The 17,719-nt window shown below is 35.5% G+C and overlaps 1 protein-coding gene across 1 annotated transcript in view; it reads left to right on the top strand.

The window, feature by feature from the left end:
• The window catches only part of Col4a5 (collagen type IV alpha 5 chain), a 193,793-nt gene that overhangs the window by 121,517 nt on the left and 54,557 nt on the right, over positions 1-17,719 (top strand). Inside the window, exons 29-30 of the mRNA XM_057759380.1 lie at positions 1,450-1,600; positions 16,794-16,907. Of these exons, the coding sequence (XP_057615363.1) occupies positions 1,450-1,600; positions 16,794-16,907 (265 nt within the window). The remainder of the gene's footprint in view (positions 1-1,449; positions 1,601-16,793; positions 16,908-17,719) is intronic.

Here is a 17,719-nt window from a genome sequence, read left to right as displayed (position 1 = left end):
TTTTAATCTTTTATGTATATGAGTGTTTTGTCTGCATGCGTATGAATATGTACCATGTGTGTGCCTAGTGACTACAGAGGTCAGAAGAGAGTCTCGTGCGCCCTGGAACTGAAGTTACAGACAGTTGTTAACCATGTGGGTGCTGGGAATTGAACCTGGTTTTTCTACAAGGACAGTCAATGCTCTTAACTGCTGAGGCATCTTTCTAGCCCCAGTTGGGAACATTTTAACTTGCCCCTCTTTTTTATTTTTGTCTATTCTACCGTCCTTAGTCCCATTTCCTATTTTGAGTTAAACATTGGCCCAGGTCTTTATTATATTGAAAGAAGTTAACTATATTTTCATTTACAAATAAAATATCTAATCCCAAGCCATCTTGGAACAAAAGGTAATATTTAGATCCCAAAAGTTTCAGACCTTTGTTTAGACAGGTAGGCTGTTAGATTAGATGGAAGAATCCGGTGATCAGCTTTACCTGTGATTACGTATACAAACAGTAACCCATTTCCTACTTGCCATACCTGTGTGATGATTAGTGAGATTGTGCTGAATGTATTAAGTCCTTTCTCTATTACTTCTTCTGTTCCAATTCCACCAAAGACACATAAAGCAAATAACTGCTATTGGGTACTACTAATAACTCCCTTAATACTCCTTCTATTGTATCTTATTTAACCTCAAACACTTTTCAGTCAGCCTTCAGCCAACTGCTGCAGTGTGTAATTATTTTGACTCTTCATGTAGTTTCTATACTTAAATGATTTAATCTTGCTGGATTTCATCATTATTACTTGTTTTCCATTGGAAAAACAGCTGATGGGCTCTCATGAGAAAACTACTTCTCTGTTGGCTTGTTTTTATTTTATAATGAACATTTTCAAATAAACACAAAAGCAAAAGAAGTAATATAATGAACTTTCATATATCTGTCACCCAGGCACAAAATTATTAAGCTTTTAATAACATTTACTTAATCTTTTCCTGTCTTTTTGGGGGGGTATTCTCATTTAACCCAAATCTCAAAAGTACATCATTTCACCTGAAATTGCTTCAATATTAATCTCTAACTAAATGGAAAATTTATACAGAAACCACAATGTCATTATAAGACTTAGGTAAATTTAAAATCATTATTTGAATGATCTAATTCTCAATCCATATTCACATTTTCTCACTTGGGTAGAGTGTTATTTAATCTCATGCTCTTTTAGTTAACTTTCTTATTTTGAAACCAGTCCAATGCTTTGAATTTGATTTTACTAAACCCTGTTTCCTATCCTTCCAGATGTTTCCTCTAACATGCCCATTACTTTTCATTTAATTATCCTCTCCTCACCATGGAAGAGAAGTATTACTTTGTATTCTCTGCTTTAAATTCTCTATAGTAAATGGTAAGCATCAGGAAAGTCACGGGACTTTTCCTTGTGTTTTGTTATGTGTATGCTTAAGGGAGAGCCAGGATTTGGGTTACCTGGGCCACCTGGGCCACCAGGATTCCCAGGTTTCAAAGGAACACCTGGTCCAAAAGGTGATCGTGGTTTTCCAGGACCTCCAGGTCCTCCAGGACGCACTGGCTTGGATGGGCTACCTGGACCAAAAGGTATGGAGGCTCTTGCTACTTCTCGATTTGCTTTAAACTTTTATTGATGTTGAAACCCTTAGAAAAGGTTAAGGATCATAAGCCAGTTAATTGGAGAGCCCATGATGTTCTTCTGTTACTGTTATAACAGTATGTTATGTTTTGTTCATATTCTGATAGTTATTTTTAATCTTTGATTTTCTTGGAAAGGTAATACAAAGATATTTGCACATAAGTAACAGACCCTAGTGTGGTTCCATAGGCCAGTAATCTCACGTAGGAGTCAGAGGCAGAAGAATCAGGAGTTCAAGGCCATCCTCACCTAGTGAGTTTTACACTAGTCTAGGCTACAGAATAACCTGTCTCAAAAACAAATAAACAAGCAGACAAACTGAAAGAAATATTTCTTTCACTTCATCCCCCATCCCCACTTTCTTCCTCCCCATCCCATATGTAATCTCAGTTTAGTTTCTTTTTCTCTGTCTGTTATTTCTCTACAAAAATACTAACTCTTAGGAAGTTTTCTCTTCATTTGTCAAATGAAGGACATAATTGCCTTTTGCCTTTTCATGTGTTTGTTTTGTATAATTATAATTTAGGAATCACTCCATGTCAGTGCTTGCAGCATTTAAAAGAATTTGGTGGCCTAGTATTGAATTACATGAGTATGCTATCAATTGCTACTTCTTGGAATGGATTTTTGCTCATCTTTTCTGATTACAAATAATGCCACATGTTATTTCAGATGTGTGTGGGTATAATAGTAGAGTAGAGGAACAAAACTTGATTTCCTCATTAAAAAGTAAAAACCTGTCAAGGTATTATGAAATTTCTTTCAGTCTGTGCCATTGGCATTCCTATCAGCAATGAATGAAAGCACTTGTTTTCCACAATCACTTCTTGACTATGCTAAAACAAAACTAAACACAAACAAACAAACAAACCTGATTTTTCTTGCCTGGTGGAAGTAAGTAGGTTTATCAGTATAATTTTTTAAACTATGTCATTGTAAAGTTTTCAAATACACAGAAACATTAAAGAATTGTACATCGAATGACCTGTCTACCTGCTTCTTGGACCCCGTGTATAACATTTTGTCTGCTTCCAAGTATTTTTAAATAAAATAATGTGAATATATGAACTAGAGATATAGCTCTACAGTAGAAAATGTGCCTAGTATGTGAAAGGCCCCAGATTCAATCCTCCGTCCCAGAAATGGAAATTACACGTAGAAAAGACAACACAATGACTGCTATATACATCCATTGCTGATGTTCTACTATGAATGTTTTACTAGACATACATTTTACTATCCATATTTACTATACATCTGTCCACCTAACCATATCTCTATACATCTGTTGATTTCTTTTTGATGAATATCAAAACAATTGCAATAGCGGTGCATTCCCCCTGAATACTCAGGAGGTAAACAATCACTACAATTCCAAAGGTGTCTACTTATATAGGTATTGTATTCCTATATAAAATCCACAGATGTATTTTCAGATTGACAGATGCAAGTCAATACCATATAAATTTCTCAGGGTGGGGACACAGCTAATTGGTAGTGCATTTCCCTGTCATGCTCTAAGTTCTAGCATGCACACACACACAAACATACACACATACACACACAATATATATATATATATATATATATATATATATATATATATATATTCCTAGAAACTGTTCTTATTCCATTTTCCAGTCTCCAACATCTACACCAATATTGTTATAAGTGTTTTAAAATATATCATTATTCTGTCTGTTCTGGAGTCCTTGTAATTGGAGTCATGCAATATGTACATTCTTGTAAAACATCTTTTATTGCGCATGTTTTTTTTTTTTTTGTAAAAGAAAGCATCCACTGTGCTCATCACTAGCTCTTATTACTAAGAAATTACTAAGAAAAAAGATGACATTGCGAGGATACCTGGACTGTCTCAAGTAGCTGACTATTATGAGAGAAGCTATAGAAGAGTTCTCTCATCTTTTAATGAATATATGTTTTCATTTTGATTAACCATGTAGCTAAGATTATAATTGTTGCTCATGTGTGTTCTTTCTCCAACATGGATGTGCCCTTTAAAATTCACACCAATACAGCATTAGTCGTCATTCTCTCCAGCATGAAAGTTTTACTTGCTTTGTGGTAATATCATAAATTACATTTTAATTTATATTTCTCTGATGACTAGGAGCATTCATCGTTTTATCTGCTCTTGTGGATTATTAGTTAGATATTTAAACACTTACCAGTTTGAATTGATGGACTGTGTTGTGTTTTATGTTAAGTTGAAGGTATTCCTAGTATACCCTGAATGAATACTTGTTTTTTTTCTAGAATAAACTCAGGAATAATTTTTCCCTATGTTGGTTACCTACTCACATTTCCAGTGTGTTTGAATAAAAGTTTAAATTTTATTGTTTTTATTTTTAATTTATGTTTTCTATTATTATCATCTTGTGCCTTGTGTAAGAAATATTTGTCTGCTCAGCACTGCCAAGGCATTCTATCCTATTACTGTCATTAATCTCAAATAATTTGAGTTTATGTCAATTTATTTAAAATAGAAATCCAACAGTGGATTATGTGAGGATCTCTATCAAGTCAAATACTATATAAATATGGATCTTTGTTCTTGCTGTCAATCCTATTTCATTCATCTATTTCACTCTTCTTTAACTAGTATCACATTGTGTATGTTATGGTAGCTATAGATTAATGTGTGAACTCCCATAATGTAAAAATAAGTTTTGTGTTAAAATTTTAAACTATACTATGTACTTTGCCTTTCCTCTCAGCATAGTTCAAATGTACATGTTCCCTACTGTGAGTAAATTAACCATCACTTCATATTTTAAGAGCCTCATTTTCCCTGTGAACTATTGATATCATTTCCCATTTCTCCATTGCTTTAAAGTTCTTGAATTTGATATTAAGTATAAAAAGGAATAGGATTAACATAGCTGGCTTGGCTGGTTTTATTTCACTGGTCAGTTTGCAAGAAACAGAATTCTCATGGTCAATGTTTTGGAGACATAACTAAATTAACTCTATATTCCCAAGGATTTTTATTAAAGCAATATGTATCTCCACTTAATTTTAGCCAGAATGGGTTTTGTTGTGAAAATCCCAAAAGTAGTCTGAGACAGCTTCTTCTTAAGTAAATTCTTTTAGTAACACCTATATATCTTTTATTGACACCTACATTTCTTTTTTTCCTTCTCAGTACAATTATATATTTATTTATTATCTTTACATTTATTTTACATACCATCCATATTTTGCTACACATATCTTCTGGCTCTCAGATCACTCTACCCACTTCCCATATCACTCTTTCTCCTTGAAGAAAGAAGCAGGCATTCCATCGGAATAAACAAAACATGTTTTATCAAGTTGAGGTTAGGTCCAAACTCCTCTCCCTGCTTCAAGGTGCATCAAGCATTGGGAATAGGTTCTGAAAACTCAGATCCTGCTCCAGGGACATGATCTGAACCTACCACTAGAGGCGCCACAGCCACATAAAGCTATCCAGCTGTCAGCTCCATACAGAGGACCTAGTTCAAAGAGTTATATATATTTTTTGAGAACAGAAAAGAGAGTTGACTCAAATAAGCTCCAGTTGAGACCTTCAAGCTTGTACTTGTGATTAAAGGTCCATTGTCAGCAGTACGTGAGCTTTATAGACTCTGGATGGTAGAGAAAGGAGATATTACGACCTCAGCTAAAAGAGGGTGGTGGTTTTCCAGGGTTGTCATGAAATATCTCATTAGCAATTAGGAGGCATTCATATGCACATAACTTATGGAGAGAGTGACTTCTTCAAAATTAAAAAGCATTTCTCAAAAAAAGGAAAACTTGCTAAGAATCCAGAGAAATCTGTCATTTCACCTTGCCGTTGGCATGAAATATATGTGAGGATGTGGGTTTCTGAGAATGGGTGACATTTTTTTGAATCCTGTATATCTTTTTATGCATGTGTGTGTATATCTTTTAATAGCACCTATATATCTGTGACTAAATAAGTTTGAGGGACTGTAAATCACTTAAAGTTGTAGTGTTCTCTAACAGTTCATCTTTCTCATTTATAAGCCATGATTAAAAATTGCAAATCAAATTCAAGAAATTCCCTACTATATTTTGAGAAATAATTTATGAAGAAATGAACTACATATTTGAAACATGTACCTTTTGTTACCATGAATTTGTTTAATCTTTTAAAGGAAATTTAGGATTCCCATATTTTTAATAGTAAAATCTAAGTAGAATTTGGGATGGTTTGCTTTCTAGTTTGTTTTGGGTTTTGTTTTTGTTTTGAGACAAGAATTCTCTATGTAACCCAGGTTGTTGTTGAACTTATTATTCCCGTTTCCAACTCCCTAATGATAGGATCTCAGGTGTAAGTTATTGGGCACTGCTACTAGTACAGTTCTTAACATACTAAAAGAATTAATACTTGGGCATTTTTCTATATAAGTTCTTCATTTGTCTAGCAATTATTATGTTCATATCATGGATCATGTTAATACTTAAGTCACTAAAAACGCAAAGGTATGAACTTTGCTCTTGAAAAATCTCAGAAGTTGCTCTCCACTATTAAAAAAATCTAGATGAGTGGTTCCCCACCTTTCTAATTCTGCAGCTCTTTAATAGAGTTCCTCATTCTGTTGTGACTCCCAACCATAAAATTATTTCATTGCTACTTCATGACTTTAATTTTACTACTGTTATGAATCGTTATGTAAATATCCAGTATACAAGATCTCTGACATGAGACCCCAGGAGGTCAAGACCCACAGCTTGAGAACCACTAGTATTGTTATAATAGCAGTTTTTTCAATGTGTGTGCTAATAAAGTTTCAAATTAAATTTTGACAATAGTCAAAATTCAGCTAACACAGTACAGTAAAAAAAATTGCCCAACATGGCTGTGGTTTATGTTAAGTGGTAAATTACTTGTATGCATAATAATTTACTATACTATTTTGATTCTCAGGACCCATGTCTCCAAAATCTTCACTTATTAGACATATTTAGACCAATTAATAGATATTGAAATTCAATGACTAAACTGTAAAAGAAAGTTGGTATGTAATTTTCAAATCAATATAGACATCAACAATAAATTTAAAAAGTTAATAACTGTGTTGAAATCTCCATGTGGGTAAAAAATATGCTTAAACCTGAATATCACAATTTCATTATACAAAAAGAAAAAAGAATAAAGATGATGACTTTAAAAGCATTCTGTTTACCTCATATATTAATTTATTTCATTTGAAGGCTCTTGGAAGTATAGGAAATGACACTTTGCCTGAATCTTTTAAAAAGATAGTCTAATTAGCAGAAATAATATAGAAAATACTTTGACAAGTGAAACAATATATTTAGAAACATTAGAAGTAAAAAATTTGATAGCAATAAAATGTGTATAATTTTTTCAAAATCAAAAAATGTGTCTAATATATTTATAAGGAAAATATAAACTATTAATAGCAACTTAAAATTTTATAATTGATTTTTAATCCTATATATTAGTGGGAAGGCTTGCTATTGTCAATTTCCCCATTTATAATAAATGTAAATAATTTCAATGAGAATTTAAGAAATCATTCAGAAGCACTTCATGAAACTGATTTAGAAGCTCAGTAATTACCGAATACACATCAATGTATGATAAAATGCCACTGTGAACCTGTTCAGGAATAACGAACGCACTAGTAGAAGTGTCTAAATCATACATATGTGCCTTCATAAACTTGGTATTTCACAGAAGTATCTTCATTAGTCAGTAAGGAAAGGATGAATTCTTTCAAAATTGATATGAATAAATGATCTCACTAAATGAACACCTAATGCATAATATATAAAAAGAGGGCTTAGAATTATAAATATTATAATTATGAAAAGTAAGTTTGAGATATAAAAAAATGATATTTTATATTATAAGTTTACAGAATTTCAGCAGCTCTTCTAAGTAGAGCAAATACAAAATTACAGATAGAAAATTGTAATGCTGTAATTTCCATCATTAGATGGTCTTGACTTCCCTCATCTAAGTAGTATGTACAGTACTTAGTCTTGGTATTATGTGGATGTATACAAAAATAAGATGCCCAGAATTCTAGTAGGAAAGTGTCAGGAATTTCTCAACATTGACATTTGTAGCCCATTTCACCCAATGAGAACAGAGAACCATTATTTTCCATACACACAAATTAACCAAGAAAAGGCATAATCTTGGCTTAAACAAACCTTAGCAAATTAAAAACATATTTATTAAGAAGGTAATACCATAAAAATTAAATAAGGAAATTATATCAGGAAGATAAATATGCTTGGGAAAATCATAACACTTAGAAAATATCTAGAGTATTTAAATAAACCAGCAATCAAAAGAGAAACAATTAGGAAAATTAACAAGCATGTCTAATTGAGTGAAAATAAAGTAAAACATATCTAGTGGCTCAAAAAAGAAGTTTGTATGCTAAAGTTTATATTAGAAAAAAGAAAAATAAGCTTGGTGGTGCTGGTATATGCCTTTAATCCCAAAACGTGGGAGGCAGAGGCCGACGGATCTCTGTGAGTTCAAGGCCAGCCTGGTCTACAGAGGGAGTTCCAGGATAGCCAAGGATATAACACAGAGAAACCCTATTTTGAAAAAAAAAATCTTAAATAAATTATTATTTTTGAGAAAATAAGGAAGGTAAACAAATGAAAAAGAATGTATGAGAAGGTTGGAATATATCAATCATATGAAACTTAAAAAACAGGAAATTTATATGAAACCAAATGAGTTTCTTCAAAAAGTTCAATAGAACGGATGCACATCTGAATCCAAATGAGATCCTTTGAGAACTCTAGTAAAACTGATAAATATTTAGACAGGATGACCAAGAAAACAGAACTATAAAGATTATGAATATTAAGAATGAAAATGGGGACAATATTAAGTACCACTGTAGACATTAAAAGACTAGCAGAGGACTATAGTAAATGAATACATGCTGAAAAATATGTTGACAGATAACATGGACCCATTATAAAGCATTGCTATAATTTATTGATGATAACTGATAAAGAAATTATTCATTTTTTTTTTCTAAAATTGAACTTATAGTGTAAAACTCATCCATCAAAGAATACTTCAGGTGCAGGTGACATCTCTGGGAATTAGTATCAAACATTCTAAAAAGCAGTAATAGCATCCCTACACAGTTTCTTTCCCCATAGAAAACTGAATGGATCACTTCCCAGTGGTTGTGAGTGAGGGTAGAATTACTCAAACATCAAAACCAGACAAACAAAACAAATGAAAAACAAAAGAACAAAACCTAAGTTATAAGCCAAAATCTCTCAATCTCCCTAGCATAGGTAAAAGTTTTCAAGAGGACAATGACACATCAAATATTACAACATTTAAAAGAGGAACTGCATCATGAACAAATAAATTTTATCTTCAGAGTACAAGCTACTTTGACATCTGAAATTATTCAGTATAATTTGCTCTTTTAACAGTCTAAAGAATTGCATCTATGCTATTTCCTTAAATATTGCTAAAATTATTTGATAAAATTCAACATCCATTCCTTAAAAATACTTTTAGAAAATTATAAGCGCAAGAAATCCTGTTAGTTGGGCATAGTGGCTCCTGACTTTAAACTCAGAATATGGTATGTTGAAAAGGATAGATTTCCTCAAGTTCAAGGACATTGTGGAATACATGGTCTCAGGCACTGTGCATGTGGACAGTGGGAGGCTCTGTTTCAGAATAAGGATCATCAATAATGAAATCCCAAAATTATATAGTCTTTTATCAAAAGTTTTATGATTTATAAGTAGTTTAATCTAGTTTATTTAATGGAGAAAGACCTAATACTTTCCCCCAAAAGACAGGTTACAACACAAAACTACTTGCCAAAAATTTCGGTATTGTACTGGAAACATTTAGCCATTGCTATAAGGCACAACAAAGAAACTAAAAGCATACAGATTAGAAGGGAAGAAATTTCCTACTCATACATAAAATGACTTTATACTTAGAAAATAATCTTTTTTTTATTAAAAATTTCCACCTCCTCCCCGCCTCCCATTTCCCTCCCCCCTCCCCCACTCCCTACCCCCCACGTCCCTCCCCCTCCCTCTCCAGTCCAAAGAGCAGTCAGGGTTCCCTGCCCTGTAGGAAGTCCAAGGTCCTCCCCCCTCCATCTAGGTCTAGGAAGGTGAGCATCCAAACAAACCAGGCTCCCACAAAGCCAGTACATGCAGTAGGATCAAAACCCAGTGCCATTGTCCTTGGTTTCTCAGCAGCCCTCCTTGTCTGACACGATCAGAGTCCAGTTTTATCCCATGCTTTTTCAGTCCCAGTCCAGCTGGCCTTGGTGAGTTCCCATGAGAAGGTGATCAGCCCCACCGTCGCATTGGGTGGGTGCACCCCTCGCGATCCTGACTTCCTTTCTCATGTTCTCCCTCCTTCTGCTCCTTATTTGGACCTTGGGAGCTCAATCCAATGCTCCAGTGTGTGTCTCTGTCTCTATCTCCATCCATCGCCAGATGAAGTTTCTGTGGTGATATGCAAGATATTCATTAGTATGGCTATAGGATCAGGCCATTTCAGGCTCTCTCTCCTCAGCTGCCCAAGGACCTAGCTGGGGACATCTCTCTGGACCCCTGGGAACTGCTCTAGAGTCAAGACTCTTTCCAACCCTAAAATGGCTCCCTTAATTAAGATATATACTTCCCTGCTCCCATATCCATCCTTCCTTTATCCCAACCATCCCATTCCCCCAAGCTCTCCCCATCCTCCCCTTCTCACTTTTCTCTCCCCATCTCCCCTTTCCCCCATCCCACCCCACCCCCCAGTTCCCAATTTTTGCCCAGAAATCCTGTCTACTTCCAATATCCAGGAGGATAACTATATGTTTTTCTTTGGAGAGGACAATAATCAACTTTCTATGGAAAAACAAATAACTCAGGATAGCCAAAACAATCTTATACAATAAAGGAACTTCTGGAGGAATTACCATCCCTGAATTCAAACTCTATTATAGAGCTACAGTATTGAAAATAGGTATTGGCATAAAAACAGAGAAGTTGACCAATGGAATCGAATAGAAGACCCGGATTTTAACCCACAAGCCTATGAACACCTGATTTTTGATAAAGGAGCTAAAAGTATACAATGGTAGAAAGAGAGCATCTTCAACAAATGGTGCTGGCATAACTGGATGTCAACCTGAAGAACAATGAAAATAGATCCATATCTATCACCATGCACAAAACTCAAGTCCAAATGGATCAAAGACCTCAATATCAGTCTGAACACATTGAACCTGATAGAAGAGAAAGTGGGAAGTACTCTACATCATATGGGCACAGGAGACCACTTCCTACATATAACCCCAGCAGCACAGACATTAAGGGCAACATTGAATAAATGGGACCTCCTGAAACTGAGAAGCTTCTGTAAAGCAAAGGATACTGTCACTAAGACAAAAAGGCAACCCACTGACTGGGAGAAGATCTTCAACAACCCAGCAACAGACAAAGGTCTGATCTCCAAAATATATGAAGAACTCAAGAAACTAGACTTTAAAATGCTAATTAACCCAATAAAAAATGGGGCACTGAACTGAACAGAGAATTCTCAACAGAAGAAGTTCAAATGGCCAAAAGACACTTAAGGTCATACTCAACCTCCTTAGTGATCAGGAAAATGCAAATTAAAACAACTTTGAGATACCATCTTAAATCTGTCAGAATGGCTAAAAGCAAAAACACCAGTGATAGCCTTTGCTGGAGAGGTTGTGGAGTAAGGGGTACCCTCATCCATTGCTGGTGGGAATGCAAACTTGTGCAACCACTTTGGAAAGGAATGTGGTGGTTTCTCAGGAAATTCGGGATCAACCTATCCCAGGACCCAGCAATACCACTCTTGGGAATATACCCAAGAGATACCCTATCATACTACAAAAGTATTTGTTCAACTATGTTCATAGCAGCATTATTTGTAATAGCCAGAACCTGGAAACAACCTAGATGCCCTTCAATGGAAGAATGGATGAAGAAAGTGTAGAATATATACATATTAGAGTACTACTCAGTGGAAAATAATCTTAAACAAAACTTTGGGACAGAAAGAAAATCAATTTTAGAGTACAGCTATTAGGAAACATATGCAAAAAATAAAGTGTATTTTTACAAATTAAAAATAGATGAAAAAATATTGTTTAAAATAGCACCAAATTTCTTTTTTTTCAAAAAATTCTTTTACCATTTGTGATTAGTAAAACTCAAAAAACTGGAGGCTTTTATGGACTTTCCTAACCTGTGGCAGAGTACTAGCATCTCATCAATGTCTGTCAGTCTGCCACTCCTCTTTTGACATACCAGAGAGCAGAGCACTCCTTATGGAGGACCCATACTTTAAATCACCTCCCACTATAGCTGCGGAGTGGGATCCAGATGTACACTTTCTGGATTCATCTTATATTTCCCTCATCTTACTTCTAATTCCATCGCACATCTTCCTACACCCTCTGTCTTCTTAACCTTTCCTGATAGCATGGGGAAAAATGGTGTACTCGCCAAGGCCTTGTGTTGGAAGAATTTGGGAGCAGATGTGAAAAGATCTACCTGCATGTCTCAGCGTTGTCCCTCAGCCACTTGTTTTGGCTCTCCATCTACCTCTGTAGTGTTCCTTCTTCTCATATCTAGAGACCAAGCCTCTCCAACATTCCACAGAAAGTTCCATCTTTCTAGTGCAGATACACACACATGCCAAATTAAATAGAGAAACAAAATTCACGGCCAGTGAAGCCTGCTCCTCCATCTTTACTTTCTCCTCTATGTCCCCATAGTGGTCTAGGTAGTCACCCATACCCATGCTTCCTATCTCTTCTTCCTACATGTTCTTATTATGCATGTCTCTAAAAATATGTGCAGTATTTATATGTAAAGAAAACTACAAAAATACCAATGCCACAAAACAAATTGAATGATATACTATGCTAATTACTTGCAGGCACAATTTTCTTAAGTTATCAAGTCTACACAAAATGAACTATAAACTAATCGTATCCTTAAGGAAAGCACGACAGAAGTTTGTAATTGTTCCAACATTTATGTGGAAAACTGAACAACCTACGGTAGTCGAAACAAATTAAGAAAATGCAATGTTGAAAAATTCAAAGAATTTGATTTAAGACTTGTTACCATCTGATAGTGGTTAACATATCTTGAAATATGTGAATGCAGACACACGAGATCTAGAAATAGATTTGTGTTTGATTCTTTTGTTGTGGAGCTAAGAATAAAATCCAAGCACTCGCATATGCTAAGCATACACTCTAAGGGTGGGGTAAATTCTATCCTTACAAATTTAAGTTTCAATAGAAAAAGAAGCTTTTTACAGAAAATATTGTGTATATGTGCATGAAACAAGCAAATGAAACCCCATTTCTACTTTTATCCCAGGATAGACTGTAGGCCCATACATAAAACTTTAAGGACACAGCACTCCACCTTTTTTTCCTGTAAAACATCAAACAGTAGAATATTTAAGATTTAGTGGGCCACATATTTTTTGTGCAACTTCTCTTGGATAACCCCACATAATCTTGTTTCTCTCATTTATATGGCAAATAAGTGACAAAAAAAGCAAAGAAGGAGGGATTGATTTTGGTTCCTGGTTTTAGGGTACAGTCCATTATGAATGGGAAGTCATGACAGCAAGAACTCAGAGCAGCTGTTCTCACCGCATCGATTTTTGGGAAGCAAAGAGATGAAAGTGCTTGGCTCACTTTCTCCTTTTCAGAGTCAGGGACCACAGCTCATTGAATGGTGTCAGGCACATTTAGGATCAATCTTTTCCCCTTCATCTAATCTAAATAATGCCCTACAGTCTAGAGGCTTGGTTCTAAATCTTGTCAAGTTGATAATCAATATTAAACATTGTAAGTTATGGGAAAAGTATCCTCAGCTCATAGACAGTGGAACCACAGGTGTATAGGTCAAATTTAGCTTTCTTTTTTTTTTTAAATTTTATTTATTTATTATATGTACAGTATTCTCAGTATTCTGTCTGCAGGCCAGAAGAGGGCACCAGATCTCATTACAGATGGTTGTGAGCCACCATGTGGTTGCTGGGAATTGAACTTAGGACCTTTAGAAGAGTAGGAAGTGCTCTTAACAGCTGAGGCATCTCTCCAGCCCCTTAGCTTTCTTTTAAGTGAAAGCATAGGAGAAAAATCTTTCTGTTCAAAACCTCTACAAAAACGGTTAGATAGGATACTAATAATCATAAAAAGGGAGACTACTAACTTGAACTTTATTAAAATAAAGTATTTTTATATCATATATCTAGGGAACTATTTATAAGCAGAAAATATAAAAATCCATAAAACTCAACAGTCAGAAAACAACAACTACATTAAAAAGTCAAGTCGGAAAGCATTGGCATCTACTTAAACAGATATTTATATTTCACCACAAAAGACAACCAAATGATAAGCAAGTACATATAAGAACTTCAATGTAGACAGACATCTGCAAAATATAAGTTCAAACTACAGTGAGATAGATACATGACTATAAGAATTGGCTTTCTTGAGATATCTTCATTGAGGGAGCCATTATAGAGTTAGCAGAAACCTGGCTCTAGAGAAAGTCTCAGGAATCCACAAGAATGATCCCGCCTAAGTCCCTAAGCAATAGAGATGAGGGGCCCGATCTTGACTTGTCCTATAGTCAGACTGATGACTATCTTAAATATCACCATGGAACCTTCATCCAGCAACTGGAGTCAGAGGCAGAGACCCACATCGGAGCACTGGACTGAACTCCCAAGGTCCAGTTAAGAGTGGAAAGAATGAGAATATGAGCTAAGAGGTCAAGACCATGATGGGTTCACCCACTGAAATAGTCTAGCTGAGCTAATGGGAGCTCACCAACTCCAGCCAGACTGGGAAGGAACAAGTATAGGACCAAACTAGTCCCTCTGAATGTGATTGGCAGTTGCAGCGCTGGGGCAAACTGAGGGGACACTGGCAGTAGCATCAGGATTTATCCCTACTGCATGTACTGGCTTTTTGGGATCCCATTCTCTTTGGATGGGTACCTTGCTCAGCCTAGATACAGTAGGGAGGGCCTTGAACCTTCCACAAAGCAATGTGTCTCTCCGAGGATTAGATTGGGGTGGGGTGGGAGGGTATGTGGAGGGTATGGGAGGAGGGCAGGGAGTGGGAACTTGAATTGGTATTTTTTAATCTAATAAATTAAAAAAAGAATTGGCTTTCTTTTCAAGAACAAGAAAACTGCCACCGAGTATGTGGAATAACTGGGCTTTTCTTATAGCTAGTTACAATGCAAAACAGTGAAGCCACTTTGCGAGTTATTTTAGTCTCTAGCATGGAAACCAAAAGCAAGCTTAGTTTCACTTTGAAAGTTTTGTGCAATGTATTAGAAAGGAAAGCATGCTTTTACACTCTTAAACTGCAGGCCCATTTCTAGGTGTTTATAAAAGAAAACTATGAAACTTAGCATAAAAATCTGTGAGTCTACATTCATAGGCGCTTATTCATAATCAACAAGAATTGGCAACAGCCCAAATGTCCATCAAGCAACAAAGACTAACACAGTGTAATGTATTTATACAATGAAATATTTGATTTGTGGTGTTAGGAATCAAGTCCAAGACCTCATGCATGCTAAACATACACTCTAACTGCTGACATAAATCTCAGCCCGACATGTATCTTTCAAAAATTTACACAGTCAATTTCAATAGGAAAATAAATCTTTGCAACAAACAGTGCTAAAATGATTGGATATCTGTATACACAATAAGCATAAATGAATCTCACATTCATCATGTTAAGTGAACAAAGACATACTCAAGGGACAACATACTGCATGATTGCATTAATGGCATTCTGGAAATGGAAAACTTGGAAGAAATAAAGTGGAACAGTAATTGCAAGAAAATTGACATGTGGGAAAGGACCAACAACCAATGACAGGTGCTTCTGAGGATCAATGAATCAGTTCTAAAGCTGGATTACAGTGCCTCTTATATGGCTGAATACATTTGTCAGAGCTCATCCAATGATTCTCTGAAGGAACAGGTTGTTTCCTTTTAAATACAATGTTTTTATTCATTCTTTAGAAATGTATACATACTATGTAGGTTTCCCACTCCTGCCTATAACCGCCTTTGAGATCCATCCTTCACGTACCTCTCCATGCCTCCAAACTTCATGTCCTCTTTTAAAAAAGAAATAATCTCCTGGGTCTAACTTGTGCTGCTCCTATGCTCATGAGTCCACTAGAATATGAACAGCCTACCAGGGGCCACACCCTTAAAGAAAACTGACTTTCCCTTCCCCAGACGCCATCAACTGCCAGTAACTCCTCAACTAGGGATGGTGGCACATGAGCCCCTGTCCCCTCTATACAGGAACGTCCACTGGTTTGATCTTGCCATGTCCCTAAGCGCAGCTGTTTTGGCATCTGCAGAAGACACTCATTTTCTCTAGTCCTTCCTAACTCCTGGCTCTTGCAATCATTCCACTCCCTCTTCCTCAGTGTTGTCTAAGTCAATTTTAATAGATAAAATAATTTTTGACAAAGTGTAAATGATAGCAAATGCAGAGAGTGAAAAGTGTCTAATGTCAAAATATTTTAGGCAAGGTAGGGAGAAGCTGGAGCACATTTTCAGCCATATGGCCTTGAGTTAATAAACAGGAAGATGTTGATGTTTATCTGTTTAAAAAGTATAAGTGATTAAAAGCTATGTTTTCTTAAGAGTTGCCCAGTATAAATTACAGATAGTAAGAAGGCATAGGTTAGAACCTTTTGTGCATTTTAAAGAGTTGAGACAGATGCTGAACTTGACTACTTGCCTTGTGTTAAATAAGTAACTATTAATGGGATTTATGTTTGGGTACTTATTTATACTTTTCTTTCTGGATAAATTAGTCTTATTGCATCTTATGCCATTTGGTTGATTTCACTGGAAGGCCTGCTCTTTCCTGAAAGGAAACAGAAGAATTGTAGATCTAGGAGAGAAGGATGATGAGGAGAACACCAGAAGGAGGGGAGGGAGAGTAAACTGTGGTCGGATGTAATGTATGAGAGAATAAAGAAAAAGAGGGAAGCTGTTGTTTTTAACATGTAAACTGTTTTTTTTTTTTTTTAAATAAGGTGATGTTGGATCAAATGGACAGCCTGGCCCAATAGGGCCTCCTGGGCTGCCAGGAATTGGTATTCAGGGACCACCAGGACTACCAGGAACTCCAGGGCCAATAGGCCAACCTGGTAAGATAACAGTAAATGTGCCTCTTATAGGACATGCAACGTATATGAATGCCTTCCAGCAAAGTGATTTAAGAAGTAATTTACGCATGTATATAATTTTATAAAATTTTGAATTATAGATCACAGCGTAAGAGCTAATTTAATACTTAATGTTTCTCTTCTCTGTTCACCTAAAAGCCATTTATTTCTAATAGCATAAATTGATAATTACACAGTTACCCTTGCCATATAATCATTGGACAATACAGTTTTAGAAACATAGACCTCAAACTGTTAGTGCTGATTATTTCAGAGCAGAGTGGCTATAATGCAATAATACACAAGACTTTCATGTAGAACCTTTTCATGCTATTAACACATAAAAGCCATAATTAAGGTTCCACAAGAGTGTTCTGTAAAAATATATCACAGGTATTTTGTTTCCTTTTATTTGATTCCCTCCTCCTTCTCTTTTACTCCTAGACTGGGAATAATTTTATAACTGAGAACACTAAGCTTTTTTAAAAAATTAGCTACTCGGGTTTTGTGAATATGTAGCCTAGTGGTTTTGCCTCCATAGAGTAGTAATTGTATGGCTTTTCTGTATTTGTACAAGAGTCTATGCAAATTGTAGGTTTTCTGTTTACTTGGGTATAGTAAGGCCCATCCTCAGGCCTGAATTTTAGTATTTCAAAATATTGTAATAGCTCATAAAGTGAAAACAAATATGAAACGTTTAACTGTTTTAAATTCACATGAACATATCAGAAAGTTGAGCACAATTCAGATGAGCATGTAATTCCTTTGAACACATAGACCTTCAATTATTCTAG

The sequence above is a fragment of the Chionomys nivalis genome, chromosome X, assembly GCF_950005125.1.
Source record: "Chionomys nivalis chromosome X, mChiNiv1.1, whole genome shotgun sequence".
In the NCBI taxonomy this organism is placed as follows: domain Eukaryota; kingdom Metazoa; phylum Chordata; class Mammalia; order Rodentia; family Cricetidae; genus Chionomys; species Chionomys nivalis.
The sequence above is the reverse complement of the archived record's forward strand: the minus strand, read 5'-3'. Positions and strand labels throughout refer to the sequence as shown.